Source organism: Anabas testudineus, chromosome 2 (genome assembly GCF_900324465.2).
Source record: "Anabas testudineus chromosome 2, fAnaTes1.2, whole genome shotgun sequence".
Classification (NCBI taxonomy): domain Eukaryota; kingdom Metazoa; phylum Chordata; class Actinopteri; order Anabantiformes; family Anabantidae; genus Anabas; species Anabas testudineus.
This window is the reverse complement of record NC_046611.1, coordinates 10,148,265-10,162,417: the sequence shown is the minus strand read 5'-3', so window position 1 is coordinate 10,162,417 and position 14,153 is coordinate 10,148,265. Positions and strand designations below refer to the sequence as shown.

Sequence of the window (14,153 nt, the reverse complement as noted above, 5' to 3'; positions counted from 1 at the left end):
TTGTGTGCGCAGTGTGTGTATGTTCTGATTGTATGCAGGGAGCGTTGCTCTCCTCCAGGCTGTGGTTATGGGGGACAAAGCACGAGGAGGTGGGAGAAGTGGCCTTGCAGACTGAGCAACTGGAGACAAGAACTCTTGCTGGTGTCAAATAGGAGTGGGTTATTAATTTGAGTGGGGGGTCGTGGGAATACTGCACACATCTACCTGCCGATGAAGAACTGATAACCCCAGACACATTGCACTGTCAGTGGTGATGTGTGTTTTGTGTCAAAGGCTACTTTTCAGCACCAGCTGGTGACATTCACCCAGGCGGACGGGTAGCACAACAAGCATTGCATATACTGTGCCTGTACACACACACACACATTATATATTATTTCATATTCATGAAAAATGGTAGCTGCTTTTACCTTTTTTGTCAGTGTCACCAGACAAGGCTTCAGGAAGACTCACAATCTCGTTGACTAATTTGCAAGAACATACAAAAAAGACTATATTTATATTTTGGGCACAAATAACTGGAAAATACCGGTGAAAAGCAGAGCAGAAGTACATTTATATGCGCATAATTTGCAAACCCTTTTGTATTTCAACATCTATATACAGTAAATCTGGGAGGCAATCTGCTCAATACAGATGCGCACTAGTTCAAAATCACTCATTCTTGGCAACGTACTGAGAGAGAGAAACTATAGTTTGACCTGCTGAATTTGTTCCGTTTAGCATGCTATGCTCTCTGGGCTATTATACACCATCCATGCTGGTGCTGTCCCTGCAAACTTTCTTGTTTCCATAACAACTTCAGGTAAAGGAGACAGGCGTCAACCAAAAAAGGTTCACAGCAACCAGCAGGTGGGAGGACACATGGACACATCCTGCAAATACACACACACACACACACACACACACACACAGATGGGTAATGTAGAACAAGTGCCTGTACATGCAAACAAACGTATTGTACATGCAGCTGTGCAGTTGTTGTTGTAGTTTTTTCACACCCAGCCTGCATCTGCCCACCGTTCCACCTGCTTGTGTTGTTTCCCACCCCCCAGGTGTGTTCAGAGGAGAGGGCAGGTGGTGCACGCTCCCCTGGTTCCATCCTCTGAGGGTTATTACTGTTACAAATAATCCCATGATGACGACAAGTCCAAACAGTTTCAACAATAAAGACAGGATATTGATTTGATATTTGCAGCAGTGTTTGTCAGTGGATTCAGCTGCTTGTTTGCTGTTCTTCCCGGTGTATATGTGGAAACGGCGGCGCTGTGTCTTTGTGTGTGGCCTTGGTCATGGGAGGAAGGCCTTTTGTGTAGCTTGCTTATTCTACTACGATGTGTTTACTTGACTCTGTGCTTGTGTCCCAGTGGCCTGATGCTGTTATGTCTCCAAGGGCCCAAACTGTAGCTTGAGAGGGACTGATAAGCAAATCGAGCAGGCCACTTTCCTCTTTACTACATGCAGAGTAGTATTGTTTCATCTGTACACAGTTTATTTCTGCTTTTTACTGCCTGCTCTCTCTGACTCTTTCCTCTCTAAATCACTGTATGAATATTTCTGAGTGTGAGTGCCAAAGCTTGTGCATGCATGGTGGTTTCAAGTCCATGCAACCGTGAGATTCACCTCTGCGATATAATAATTCAGGTGAAAAACAATACCACACAGAAAACTGAGAAGAATGCGCAGAGATAAGTCCTCAAACCATGTATTGCAAATGTCCCATGAATCCATCTCTATGACATCTTTCAGCAAGAGCATGTGTGTGCATGTATTATTATGAAGAAAGGTGTGTGTATGTGTGTGTGTGTGTGTGGTGAAATAGAGAAAAATAAAGAGGGATTGCTAAGTTGGTGGTTTGAATGATGTTTAACTGGAGCTCAGCACAGTTGAATGAGGCTGTAAATCCGCTTTCTCCTGGGTGCAGTTACTCAGAGCGTCGCGCTATCACAGAGAGAAGGATGTCACCACATTACAGTTGCACACATACACACACACACACATACACACGCGCCTTTTCTACCTCCTACAAGGCATAAAATATAACCCGTACCAACAACAGCAACCCACTCAGAGGATTTGAGGATATACACAGAGCACAGAGCTCCATCCCACATTACCCAAACACAGAGACCTCTTCTCTTGAAGCTGCACATTTACACTGGCCTCACTGGCACAGTCTCCCTCTGCCACATCACTGCTTACAATCGAACCATGAAAACAGAGGAAAGGGAAAACAACAAAACAAAGACAGTCAGTGAATGACACATATGATTTCATGCCATAATGGAAATCAGCAGTTGTTATAAGATCAGTGTTTCTTTCAGTAATAGTCCATTATAGGTTTAGATGTCAGACCTTTCCCTTCATGTGTAACTTCATTTATTACACTATCTACATTTTAATCATGCAGAATACCACTGATTGAAGGATTTGTTTGAAAGAAACAGGTACGGGTCTCAACAGTTGAATGTGTGATGTTCAATCCCTCAGGGAGCATTGATGAATATAGTCACATGAACTCATGAATACTTTAACAAAGACCACTGCTGGATCAAGAAATGCAAACTGACATTTTATTATGCAACCAGGAAACCAATTACCAATTCTGTGCAGAAACACAGCCAGATTCTCTGGGCAGGAGCTCATGTCAGATGGATTAAAAGACAGTGGCAATGTGGTTATGTACTTATCTAACATATCTCTCTAACAGTGTTCTGTTGTCAGATGAGTGCATGCTTCAGTTTGTTTTTGGGAAAAACAGACATTGGCTGGTGCCCAAGACAAAAAAGATTATTGACACGGTGGTGTATATTGAGATTTTAGTGACGTGCAACCATCAAGGTAACGTCTTTTCCCAGGAAGTCAGCGGATATTTCAGCAGAACAATGCCAGTCTTCATTATACACATGCTACAACAGAGTGGCTTTGTAGACACAGACTGTGTGAGTCAGCAAGAACTCGCAAATATGTTAAAGTGTAATAATAAGTATCTTCAGTTCACAAAGGGTTAAAAAGTGTAAAAGGAAACACAACACAGTAGTAAACATGTCTATCAGAAGTGTGTTGCAGTCATCAAATTTTTAATTTGCTCATATTTACAAATTACAATAAAGTTGAACAACAGTGAAAATTTTGTACTTTTGTCAGATAAAGTTTTAAGTAAATTAAGAAATCACACATTTCAATTTTTACTGAATTTTAAGAAAAGCTTACAACTTCTCTGAAAGTGGGGTTTGTAGCAAATGGGAGCATTTTAAGAGCAAGATCACTTCCCGTGCTTTTCTTTGTTAACTTTTGATTTTCTGCTGCGTTTTTACCGACATCGGCTTCATCAAAGAGAAAAAGTGGCGGGTGTTCCTACAGAGCCGCGTCGTAAACATGCGCTACTTGTGGAGCTAATTTGATTCAAATGAAAAGATTTGTGTGCAGAGTCGACAAGACCCGTGAGTTAGGCTAGAATCGTCACTTATTTTGGAACAGATGGGTCTCAAAGTGCAATTGAATTTGATTATCGCTTCAATGGAATACATAATGAAAAAGCCCTAATTTAAAAAAAAAAAAAAAAGCTATGAGAAGGCCATTTCAATTACTCAACAAACTAAAGCAGGGTAGCAGACTCAGGCATTCAGATGATTTGCTATTCCTTCTTTTCTGCCTTTCTTTCACTTTAATGACAGCAAGACTGAATCACAATGAGCGCAGCTGTTTATTTGCTTGTTTCAGAAATCTGCGAAGCTAAAAGTGCGAAGCTTTTGTCATTGTTAATTGATTACCACTTTTCATGAAATACAACTTTGTTTGTCGTTCTATTATTGACACGCTTGTTTCGAGTAATAACAGACTTGGCAACTCATCTCTGCTGAAATCATTTGACAGATTGGGAGTAAAGAATTGTTCACGGAGCCAGCATTGAACAGATTATTACAGAGGCTTTGAGATGTTTTGTCCAAGAGTGCTCAAATCCTGACAACCTGTCAAGCATGATTGCTCCACCAACAGCTTCCCTTTACTTAACTCGTGATTGACAGATACATTTTTAGCTGTTTTTTCCCCCCTCTACGGTTCAAGAGTTCATATTGATTAAGGTTTCACAGAACTTATTTGATCTGTTTTGAGGACTGGGTTGTGTTAAAAGTGTCAAGATTCATCAGATTTTCCTTCATCTTCAAAACAACAACACAATTATCACTCTTTCCTCCTTAGTTTTAAAGACATAATTTGTGTTGGGTGGACTGAGTGTTTAAAAGTGGATCTTATCTAAACGGGAACATGTTATTAGGAAGATTTATTTGAATGTGAGCAAACACATCTGCTAAATGTGCAATAAAAGTGATTGAAAACACACTTGTTGGTTAAATCAGAAGCAAAGATGTTCAAAATAGTGAAACAGTTCCTGTTATGTCTGATCTAAATCTGTAGTAACACTGACCCCGATACCAAAATAAAGTTTTATCTAATTGAACATATTAAGATTTCCTTGGGCAAAGTGAACATATAACTCAATTTAATAAAATATTAAAATCAGGCTAATAGATCTGCAAAAAATGGCCTGTAGATGAATCTTAATGAGCTGTAAGAGCTTTAATCTTAAGTCATTACTTAAACAATAAATGCATTAAAGTAAGAATTTCTATTGGTTCCTGACATCAAGCGCTTGAACTGCACTGGCGTCACTCAAACTCAGTCAGACACTCCAGACAGATGGTTAGGACCCACTGTTACAGGCCTCCCACCATGCCTGATAACAGGTTTCCTGGACTATATAGGGCAACCGTGACTGTACACCAGCCTCAAGTGGAGCGAACAGGTGGCCCACCACATAGGACCACTGGTCATGTTGCGCACCCACAAAACAAAAGTTCTCTTGCAAGGAAATGCTTTCGCTGTGACGGCCTCAGATGTGTTGAAGGAGAATTTACCAGAGCTAAGATGCTACATGGAAATCAAATGCGCCGTTGAGTGAAACCGGTGTGAAGCACTGGCTTTGCAGCGGTCTGGAGGTAAAAACAAAACTAAAACCAGACCATCAGAGATATGGTTCTGGGTCCAGAAATGACCTCCAGTCACCCTCAGTATCTTTTAATCAAGTTAATTTCCTCTGTGCTGCTTCACAATGACAAGACGCCTGGCCTAGTTTAGGGCTCTGAATAGAGGTTTTCTCATTCAAATCATTTCCTCCGTGTATTTGTTTTCAGAGGCAGTATCCTCTGGTGGTAGGGAGATGATCATGTCATGGAGGAAGGAAAGTGATGGTCTGCCTGGTGTTTATGCAAGACTTTGGCATTTTTTGTCACTGGGTCTGCCGTCATTGGCAGGCAAGTTGCCATAGAGCCCCTTTACATCCTCTACACACACACACCCTCCCCACTCTGACCCATATAGGTGCTTTGAACCGCTGGCAGGCCCGACAAGATTATCTGGGCCCCTTTCCCAGGAAGACCACTGGGATGTGTGTGCTTGGTGGTGGTGTGTATGTGTGTGTGTGTGTGTGTGCACGTGCATGAAACATATTTAAAAATGTAAGCACGAACAGTTTGTGACAGCACTTTGGATCCCGTTGAAAGAGATGTAAAGTTTAGTCTCCAGGTGGTTCAATTCTTCACACAGTGAGAGAGGATTTTAAAATATTTGAACAAGGGATTTCTTAATTCTTTTAATTATTAATATTATGTGTGACTATATCAAAAGCTATTTTCAAGTGCTGACACCCATTAAAACCCATAAACTTTGCTAGGACATTAGAAAAGGCCTCTATGCAGTAATACCAAGGACAAAGTAAATGATTAACATAGAAAACCAAAATTTGCTCTTTAACTGTGATAAATAACATACTGCATGTTTGCCCCCTCTTCTATCTTGATTACATAATCCCCAGATTAATTAGCTGTGTGTTTCGGCCACTTCCTGTAGCGCGACCCTCAAATGAGCTCCCTCCACAATCTGGCCTATCGACTTACAGGGCGCCAAAGCTTTTTCTTTGAAGGCTGCCTCAGCTTCAGAGGCAAAAGAACTCTCTGATCTGACGGCTAAAGGAAAGGGCCCCTGCAGTGTGCCGTAACAGACTGATAAAAAACCTAGGAAAACAACATTTGGGTAACACACACACTCAGAGGGGAAAAGAATTAAGAATAATTTGGTTGTAAAAACAAGAGGCTGTATGGAACAATGACAATCTGGCTCCTTTGGCAATTTCCTGTCGGCGTTCATTTGTGTGATGTGGTCGTGACTGTTCTGCCGGGATCAATCAGACCTGTGAGCAGATGGCATCGCACTCCTCCGGCGGACTGGGGATTGTCTGTGTTTTTTCAGATACGGTAATTGGCCCGCTATGTCACGGACCGGAGCGTGCTAACAGCCACTGCCACCGCCACTGTGCAGCGACAACACATGTCGCTCTGCTTTGTAAGCCTCATAAAGTGGTACCTGTGCTACAGGCTCCATTTCACATCAACTCCAAGTTGTGTTAAATGTTGCTTTATTAATAAGCTGTCTATTTGAGTGAGGAAAAACACATGGCGAGTGCTCACAAACTAAGGAATGCAACATTAACTTTGGCACTTTCATTTATCTTTCATGTCAAGGCTGTAACACCATAAACTGTCCCGGTACACATTTTTGCACCACATTGGTCGCCTTTCTACAAACATCCACAAGGATGGAAAAAGAGTAAAAAATATCCCTTTTTTTGGGATCTGAAACTTTTTGTGCTGTATTTACTAACATGGCCTGCATTTAGGTGAAGAAAGCTTATGTGGATAAATGGAACCGTGTGTGGGAGACTCAGCAAGCTGTAAAAGAGAAGCAGAGTAATTGCATGTGTACTGTATTTGTGTGTGTGTGTGTGTGTGTGTGTGTGTGGCGCTAAGATGCGGGGCATTTCAAAGCTTTGATGTTGGAGCTCCTAAATGGGGGCCACCAGAGGTCCACACTAATGGGACATCATGCGGAGATTAGAGGCCAAGTGTAAAAACATTATGCATGTATGTGTATGTGACAGACAGAGAGAGAGAGAGAGAAAACACGAGTGTGGGTGTGTTTGTGTGTGATTCCCTGTCTGTATTCTTTTAGCAATTCAAAGTGAAAGTTTGTTTCAGACGAAGTTTGTGGGTAATTGGAATGGAAGTTTTTTATACTTTAAAAACGTCAATTCTAAGAGAACACTGTTTCAAACTCTCCTGGTCTTCTACGTATCTTATATGAGTATCACGGCGTCTTACAGTGAGAGTCTTACCAGTTATTTCCAGTAGTATGGTATAAATCCTTTATTAAATAATCATGACAATAATTATAATAACAATAATAAAAAGCGCATTTCTGTACAAAGACCCCTTTAAAACAACAACAACAGCAGTCTGAACAGTGCGAAAAGGGGAGGGGATCCTTTCCTCTCATGTGTTTGGTCCTCCCAGGCAGAAGGGGGCGCCGCGACTGTCCCTGTCAGTGTCAAATTAGTGTGTCTCATTCCGGCTCCAAAGGCAAGCTGGATCCCCGAGGCTCCAAGGCACTTTGAAAAGAGTCAGTGGGGTCCAGAGATGCGGGCCTCACAGGAGATGAGATAGGTATAGGTATATGAGATGAAATGTGTGTGTGTGTGTGTGTGTGTGTGTGTGTCTAGTGAATCCATGGCAGTTGTGTACTTGAGTCTCTCAGCAGCAGCCATGGATTTCCTCATTTTTAGGCCTGGAGGCCTCTATGTGTGTGTTTATTGTTTCTAAGAGTGATGCTCTGTATATACATCTGTATATACAAGTGAAGTGTGCATGTGCGTGCGCATGGGAGGGTCTCTCATCCTCTCCTTTTCATGGCTTGTGAGTCTATTCAGAGCGTGCGAGTCAAGACATTTTCTTGTTGCTTTTAAAACTGTCCCAAAAATGTCCGCTGTGCTGTGTGAGACCTGACATAAAAAAAAAAAAACAAAACAAAAAAACAAAAGCAACTTCAGAAGCAGGGGGGTGACATGCGTATATGTGTGTTTTTGTGGGGGTAGGTCCTTTAAATCATGGCTCATGAAGTCCACATGTAAATCGAGAGAAAGATGGATACCCCCTCTCCTCTCTTGGTGTCGCCTTGACGTTCCTTTTGGCAACAGTTTGGCGAACACTTAGCTTTTAAGGCTTGTTTGTATCTGGGCACGCAGTCAGTCGATTGAGAAAGCTGTTCCTGGCCGGACATTTGCTTTTGATCCCATTTGTTTTTTTGTCCTCGTAAAAGCACAGAGAGAACACTGTCCCTCTGAGGCAAGGGATTTTAGTGCTCTGTAAGCCACAGTCTTTCTCTCTCGCGTCGTTTCTCTTTCTTCATTGGTTTTCAGTCTCTGCTCTTACCAGCAATCCATAGGTTGCACCTACCAAAGATCCTTGACCTTTTCCCATTAACCACAATGTAAACATGACCTTCTGTTTGACAGGAACCAGTAACAACAGTCTCCGACAGCTATACCTAACAATAACTCTCTCTGTGGTTAAAAGAATGTGATAAAATGCCCCCTCCCCATCTCGACACACACACATACACTTTCTTTCTACTTATCTGCCATCACAGAGTGGCGATACGCCAGAACGAAAACATTAAACAGAAAGAGAGTGACCGAGCAAAAACACAAACTCGAGGGACGTTGGTGACTAAAGATACCACAGACTGTCAGGACTGTCAACTAAGAGGATAACTGAGGTTGATAGGTAGCAGAGTCTACGATGGAACAAAAAAAAAAAAAAGAAAAGCCAACGGGCCACACAAAGGAGCTAAGTTCTAGGCCACTGTGTTCACATGTGATCAAAAAAGATGCTTTCTAAGCACGTTCCTAACCTACCACCTTCCAAACACAACGTGTTTCGACTCAGTATGTGTAGCTTACAGTATCCAGTTTCAAAACTAGAGCTCTTACAAATCTATGATGCATTTATAAACTGTTCTCTTTTGGTGGAGCAGAAATCTGTAATTGATATGTGTAGATATTTATATTTTGAGGCCTAACATCCCAGCAATGGATGGGTAGCCCCTCTCTCACCACAAAAACCACCAAACACTGGACGATGCCACATTTTCCAAACAGGAAACAAGTTCTCATTTGAGCTTATAAGTGGCTTTTTTATTGTCGGAATGTCCAGGGATCTGCACCGCTGAAGAAGTAAACTGAAACTAAAGTGAACAGGAGGAAATTAAATAGTGAGAGGTTTTCACGAAACGGCTATCTGTCGCTCTTGTTCCGTCTCTTTTCACATTTCCTCCCTCACGCCTCAGTGCAGCAGCGCTGTTGGTTCAGCTTGACCTTGTGCTTTAGGCCGTCGTACAGTTCGAAGTTGTAGTTCTCCAGGGTGGTTGATGAGCGAGAGGACAGGCTGCCGAAGGAGCAGGGGCAGTACAGGAGGAGGCCGGTGCAGACCGCCCCGAGCAGAACACCCAGGGAGCTCATGACGATGATGGTGACCAAGATGGGGTCTAAGGTGTACAGCCACGAGTTGTCCTTCTCTGAGATGCGGGTCACTGGAGGGTCAGATGACGGGGATGCAGTGTTCCATTCAGGGAACTGTAAGCCTGGGAGATGAAAGCAAATATAAAGTTAATTTAACAGATAAATTACATCACAATAATTACAAAAATGTTGCTGTCATTTGATCATTTTAAGGCTAGTGACTTACCTCCCCCTAACGGGTCTCTGCCGCTGAAAAGTCGCCCATCCCCGATGTCATTAGGTTTTTTAACTGTCAGAGAGAAGCAGAGAAAACCTTTAAACATCAATCTCATCGCTGTTAAATTGCCAAACATGTGCACCAAAAGATGGCACTAAGGTGGGCTAGAAACTCATTTTCATTCACAAGCTCTAAACCAAGATGCAGCATATTTGGTACTTTGGTCAGATTACATTATGAAATATTTGGTGGTTTCACATTAAATGCCCTTGTAATGTCAAAAGTCATCAGCAACAAGAGTTTTAGATACTGTTAGATCAAAGAATTCATATTTAAATAATTCTGGCATCCATTCACACACGTGAGTTGTGTAATAATAGAAAAATATGACTTTATTAATAGAGAAAGATCATTATAATACATTCTTGCCACACACAGTCATCACATAAGATACTAATGGTATAAGACTGTTCATTCCAAGTGAATAAAGATGCAAACACATCATTAAATAATTAACATTACCCATGATCATCACCAATATAATCAGACACGGTTACTGTCAAGTTTAAGAGTTGGTGTATAAGATGATCAAAGAAAAAAAAAGAAAAACAGTAGTGGCAACAAATATCAACATTTAAGAAGTGCTTGCGATAGTCTCACTTTCCATTCAGTGCAATTCACTGCCAGGCGATGTGAACTGAAAATTGATATGTATGCAAGTGTCTGAATGGGAAGATTACAAGTGTGGTAAAACTAGCAATGGATGCAGCACTTAGGTTGAGCCCAATAGCGCAAGTGTACTTCAGAGGAGTTTTCTTTTCACTTTTTGTGTGAGTGTGTATTTGCGCTTACTGCTCCTGGCAAACATTCAGGAGTGGGAGTAACTGCTTGGCAAGGCATAAGTATAGATCTGGAGGTCTTTGATGGCCAATGGCGTTATTAATACGGTTTCCAGGGCAACGGAAGTTGGCAGCCCATTGGGTGACAGAGGTGCAGTAGATAGGAGGGAAAAGTGCTTAGCACAGCCTTAATAAATGTTATCTGTCCATTAACTAATTACAACTATTAGAGGCTTGGAGCGTAATGGTGTTGAGATGGACCAAGAAGGGTGTCCAATCCCTCCTCCCCAACTTGATTTAAAAGCACATAGTGAGCGCGTGCCAAAAGACATGTTTTTCACTCTGGAGAGAAAAGTGCAGCTTCTAAATTGGGGCAACAAATGGAGGTGCATTCTGCTGAGCTGTGGGCTAGTAGGTGATGGATTTTTGCTGCTGTGACAGATCACGAAAGCACGCCCCGTTAAGCCACGGAGTGAAGACCTCAATTTCATTCAATCCAGGGTGTTAAACTGAGCTGGTGTCACATCTCAGCTACTCTGTACAGACTGATGAGAGAAAGATTGGTGCCAATTTGTCTATCGCTGTCAGAGATTTTTAAAAATTTCACCATAAAAGAGGCTTTTAGATCCCAGATATGATAAATATGTTTTTGTTAATAGCCATTATTGGTGTCTTATAGCACTAAAGGAGGAAGTATCAATAACTGGAACCCTCTGCTCTGGTTTTCATAATGTCTTGGATCCTTCTCAAGGGTGCAAATATACAGCAAAATACTGCACTTATGGCTTCCAGCTGGTACAGCGGCATTGTGGGATTTGTAGGAGTATAACTCAAGAATGAAATGGTGATGGCAGACAGCTGTGTCTATTTACAACCCTAAAAACAACAAGCACATATTCACACTAAAAAACATCAAGGCTTGGCTCAGCATGGCTGTCATCTGGGTCGCTCAAAGACACGGAGGAACAGCGGAACTGGGTGGTATGAAGCATAAATGGGAGTGGAACAACGTGCTTTATTACGACAGAGAATCAAGATGAAACACTAAACACTGAAGGAGGCTGCATCCATCACTGACTGATGCCTTTATCAGGAGAGGACAAGACGTTCAATCAAACGAGCTGGTTATCTCCATCTGTGATGCAGGACTTTAAGTATGATGGATTTGCATTCCTTTGTTTTTAAAGGTGCACATGCTCTGTTGAAAAGGACAACGGAAGGATTTGTTTCTCCCTCACTATTGGTACAACTCATATCACAGCTATCTTGTGTTGTTATTACAGAGATACAGAGAGCTTTATTTTCTGCGGCTTGCCAGATCGTTTCCACAGCTCGCACACTGAATGCCTCTCAGCCTCAACAGTTTTCCCCTCTCTGTCTCAGCACTGCAGAGCTCCTCGTGTCTCTGGGGTCTTGTTTTAGCCTGTGGTTTGGCAGTTCTGGCTGGCTCTCGTAGTGGAACCAGCTTGACCCCCTCCTCTTCCCAGCCCACACATGTCTGTGTGTATGTCCATGCTGGGGTCATTCCAGGAGGGCTGTTGGGGTTATGAGGAGCCAGACGGCACTCAATGGTCTGAAACAAGCTGTTCAGATAAATAACTCAGACTTCAGTCCTCTCACCAGGAGCAGCATAGTGTGAAATGTCAACAGCAAACTCCTTAATGGAACAAAGATGAAAACTGCTACCAAAACTACATCCATTAGAGACAGAGAGCACAGTGTTGCTTTGCAAATTTCCCCTTGGCAGTTTAGGACAATGTCTGTGTCATCATCACCCTGGCAACTGTAAACTAAAGGAGGGAGAGGTTGGTAGAGTGGATGTTGGGTCAATCTTGCAGCATCACGACACACACTGCCACTGACTTCACAGGTTGGCGTCCTGCTCTGCCAAATGCAATGCAGTTAAGTGCTTCTTTTCAGCAGAGGGTACGATGTCTGTCCCGGCTGTCCAACCTCACTGTCAGGACTGGCTCCACCCCTGGGGTGGCCATACTGGAGGACCAGTTAGAATACTGGAAGCACTGCGAGGAGCTGTGATAGGCCACTGACAGCTGGCTCTTCTTGGTGGCCAGGTGTTGTCGGCAGCAACAGAGGGCTCTGACCAAGATGGCCACCGCCAGGAGAAGGAGGGCGCCTCCGGCAGCCATTATGTAATACCAGTGGATTGGCAAGGGAGGCACAGGAACGCCTCCCCCTGGTGGAGAGATACAGAATAATTGGCCAGCGGGAAAAGAGAGGAGTGCCACTTGGTTATGTTCTACATGTAATTCTCTATTTTCTATCCCTATTTGTCTTCATCATATGAACAGCGGGCGTGCACCCCATATGAGCATGCACAAGCATGCCAGTTGCAAAAAATAAAATAAATCTCCAAGGCCAAAAAAAAAAAACAAGGAAGAAAAAATAAAATGCATCCATTTCTTTCGTGTAGCTTGGAGGACAAATTTTCACACCAAGATCAACAAAAGATTTGGTTTGAAATCAGTCCAATGGTTGGTCCAATCAAATGCAATAGAATTATTTTTTTTAAGCTCCAGTGGAATGACTTGGTGTGAAATGAAAGCCAAAATAATTAGTTATAAAAGCACCCACACACATTGAATTAAGGAGCTTCCTCTTCCTGTTTTGCACTGGCACAGGAAGTCAGAAACGGCCCCCTGATAAAGCCTCAGAACCATGCAAGAATCACTCAGACGCCACATGGGAATCCAATGTTCCAGAGCTGTCTCTGAGCTGATATTGGATTGGGATTTGTTATTTAGCTGGCTCGAGTTGGCAGATTTGTTTAGAGTACATAATTTATCCTGTTCTCTGTTCTTGCTCTTTCATTTTCCTTTTTCTCATGCATCAGCCTCCTGGCCAGTGCTTCCCTTCTCAAGCCAAGCGCTGTCTCCTTGGAGACTATCTCCACAGATCCTCTATGCTGCTGCCCCTGGCTCGAACCCCCTTCTCAAATTCTTGGTAAGAACCAACTAAACATCTTCCAAGAAGCCTCTACACAACAACCCAAGACTGCTATTCAGAAACAAGCACTTGAAAGACACTGAAAAACTACAAAAATATAGTCCACATGTATCATTAAAACTTAATGTGGAGAGCTGTAAGCCTGCGAAAATGTCACATTGAACTAGGGAAAGTGAAGCACAGCTGAATACATCCTGATTTTTGGACCGTGTCACATAATTACAGAGGGAAATGGTGCGTGCTCCTGCTACTTCACACGGCCCACACTCATTAGACAGAGCTCAGTTAGGAAGAGGAGAGAGACACACCGTGCTTGCTGCTGCTCAGTCACTCTATCTGATTGCTTTTCACTGGGGACACTGGTGTGTGTGTGTGTGTGTGTGTGTGTTATGCGTGTGGTGATATTAATGTGTGTGTTTGCGCATGTTTGTCAAGGGTTAGAGACTCCGTCTGAGTGTGTGAAGACATAGGAGTGGAAAAGGCAAAGAAGTGCACACACATCACATTCGCACTGAAACCGCCAAGCTCTTATCTTATTGGAAGACATTATGAGATGCCAAAACAATAACATCAATCTCATAGAGTCCCCCAGGATGCTCTAAATATTTTTCATGATGCAGACAGTTATTTAAAACCCTTCAGGCTGCGTCAGGCAGCCTAGAAATGAGAATATGTAGCTCTTTTCAAATATCTGACTCCATGACGTGTGCGTGATTTAGCT

The 14,153-nt window shown here is 42.6% G+C and overlaps 1 protein-coding gene across 3 annotated transcripts in view; it reads right to left on the bottom strand.

The window, feature by feature from the left end:
• Nucleotides 1-7,244: 7,244 nt before the first annotated feature.
• Nucleotides 7,245-14,153, bottom strand: part of nrp2a (neuropilin 2a) — a 56,465-nt gene continuing 49,556 nt past the window's right edge. For 2 of the 3 annotated variants that reach the window (XM_026361822.1, XM_026361823.1), the window contains 2 exons: nt 9,639-9,701; nt 7,245-9,534 (listed from right to left, as the gene is read on the bottom strand). In XM_026361822.1, the coding sequence (XP_026217607.1) occupies nt 9,230-9,534; nt 9,639-9,701 (368 nt within the window). In that variant the 3' untranslated portion in view covers nt 7,245-9,229. Of the gene's footprint in view, nt 9,535-9,638; nt 9,702-10,003; nt 12,663-14,153 lie in introns of those variants that run through there. The other variant, XM_026361824.1, reaches the window with a different exon arrangement.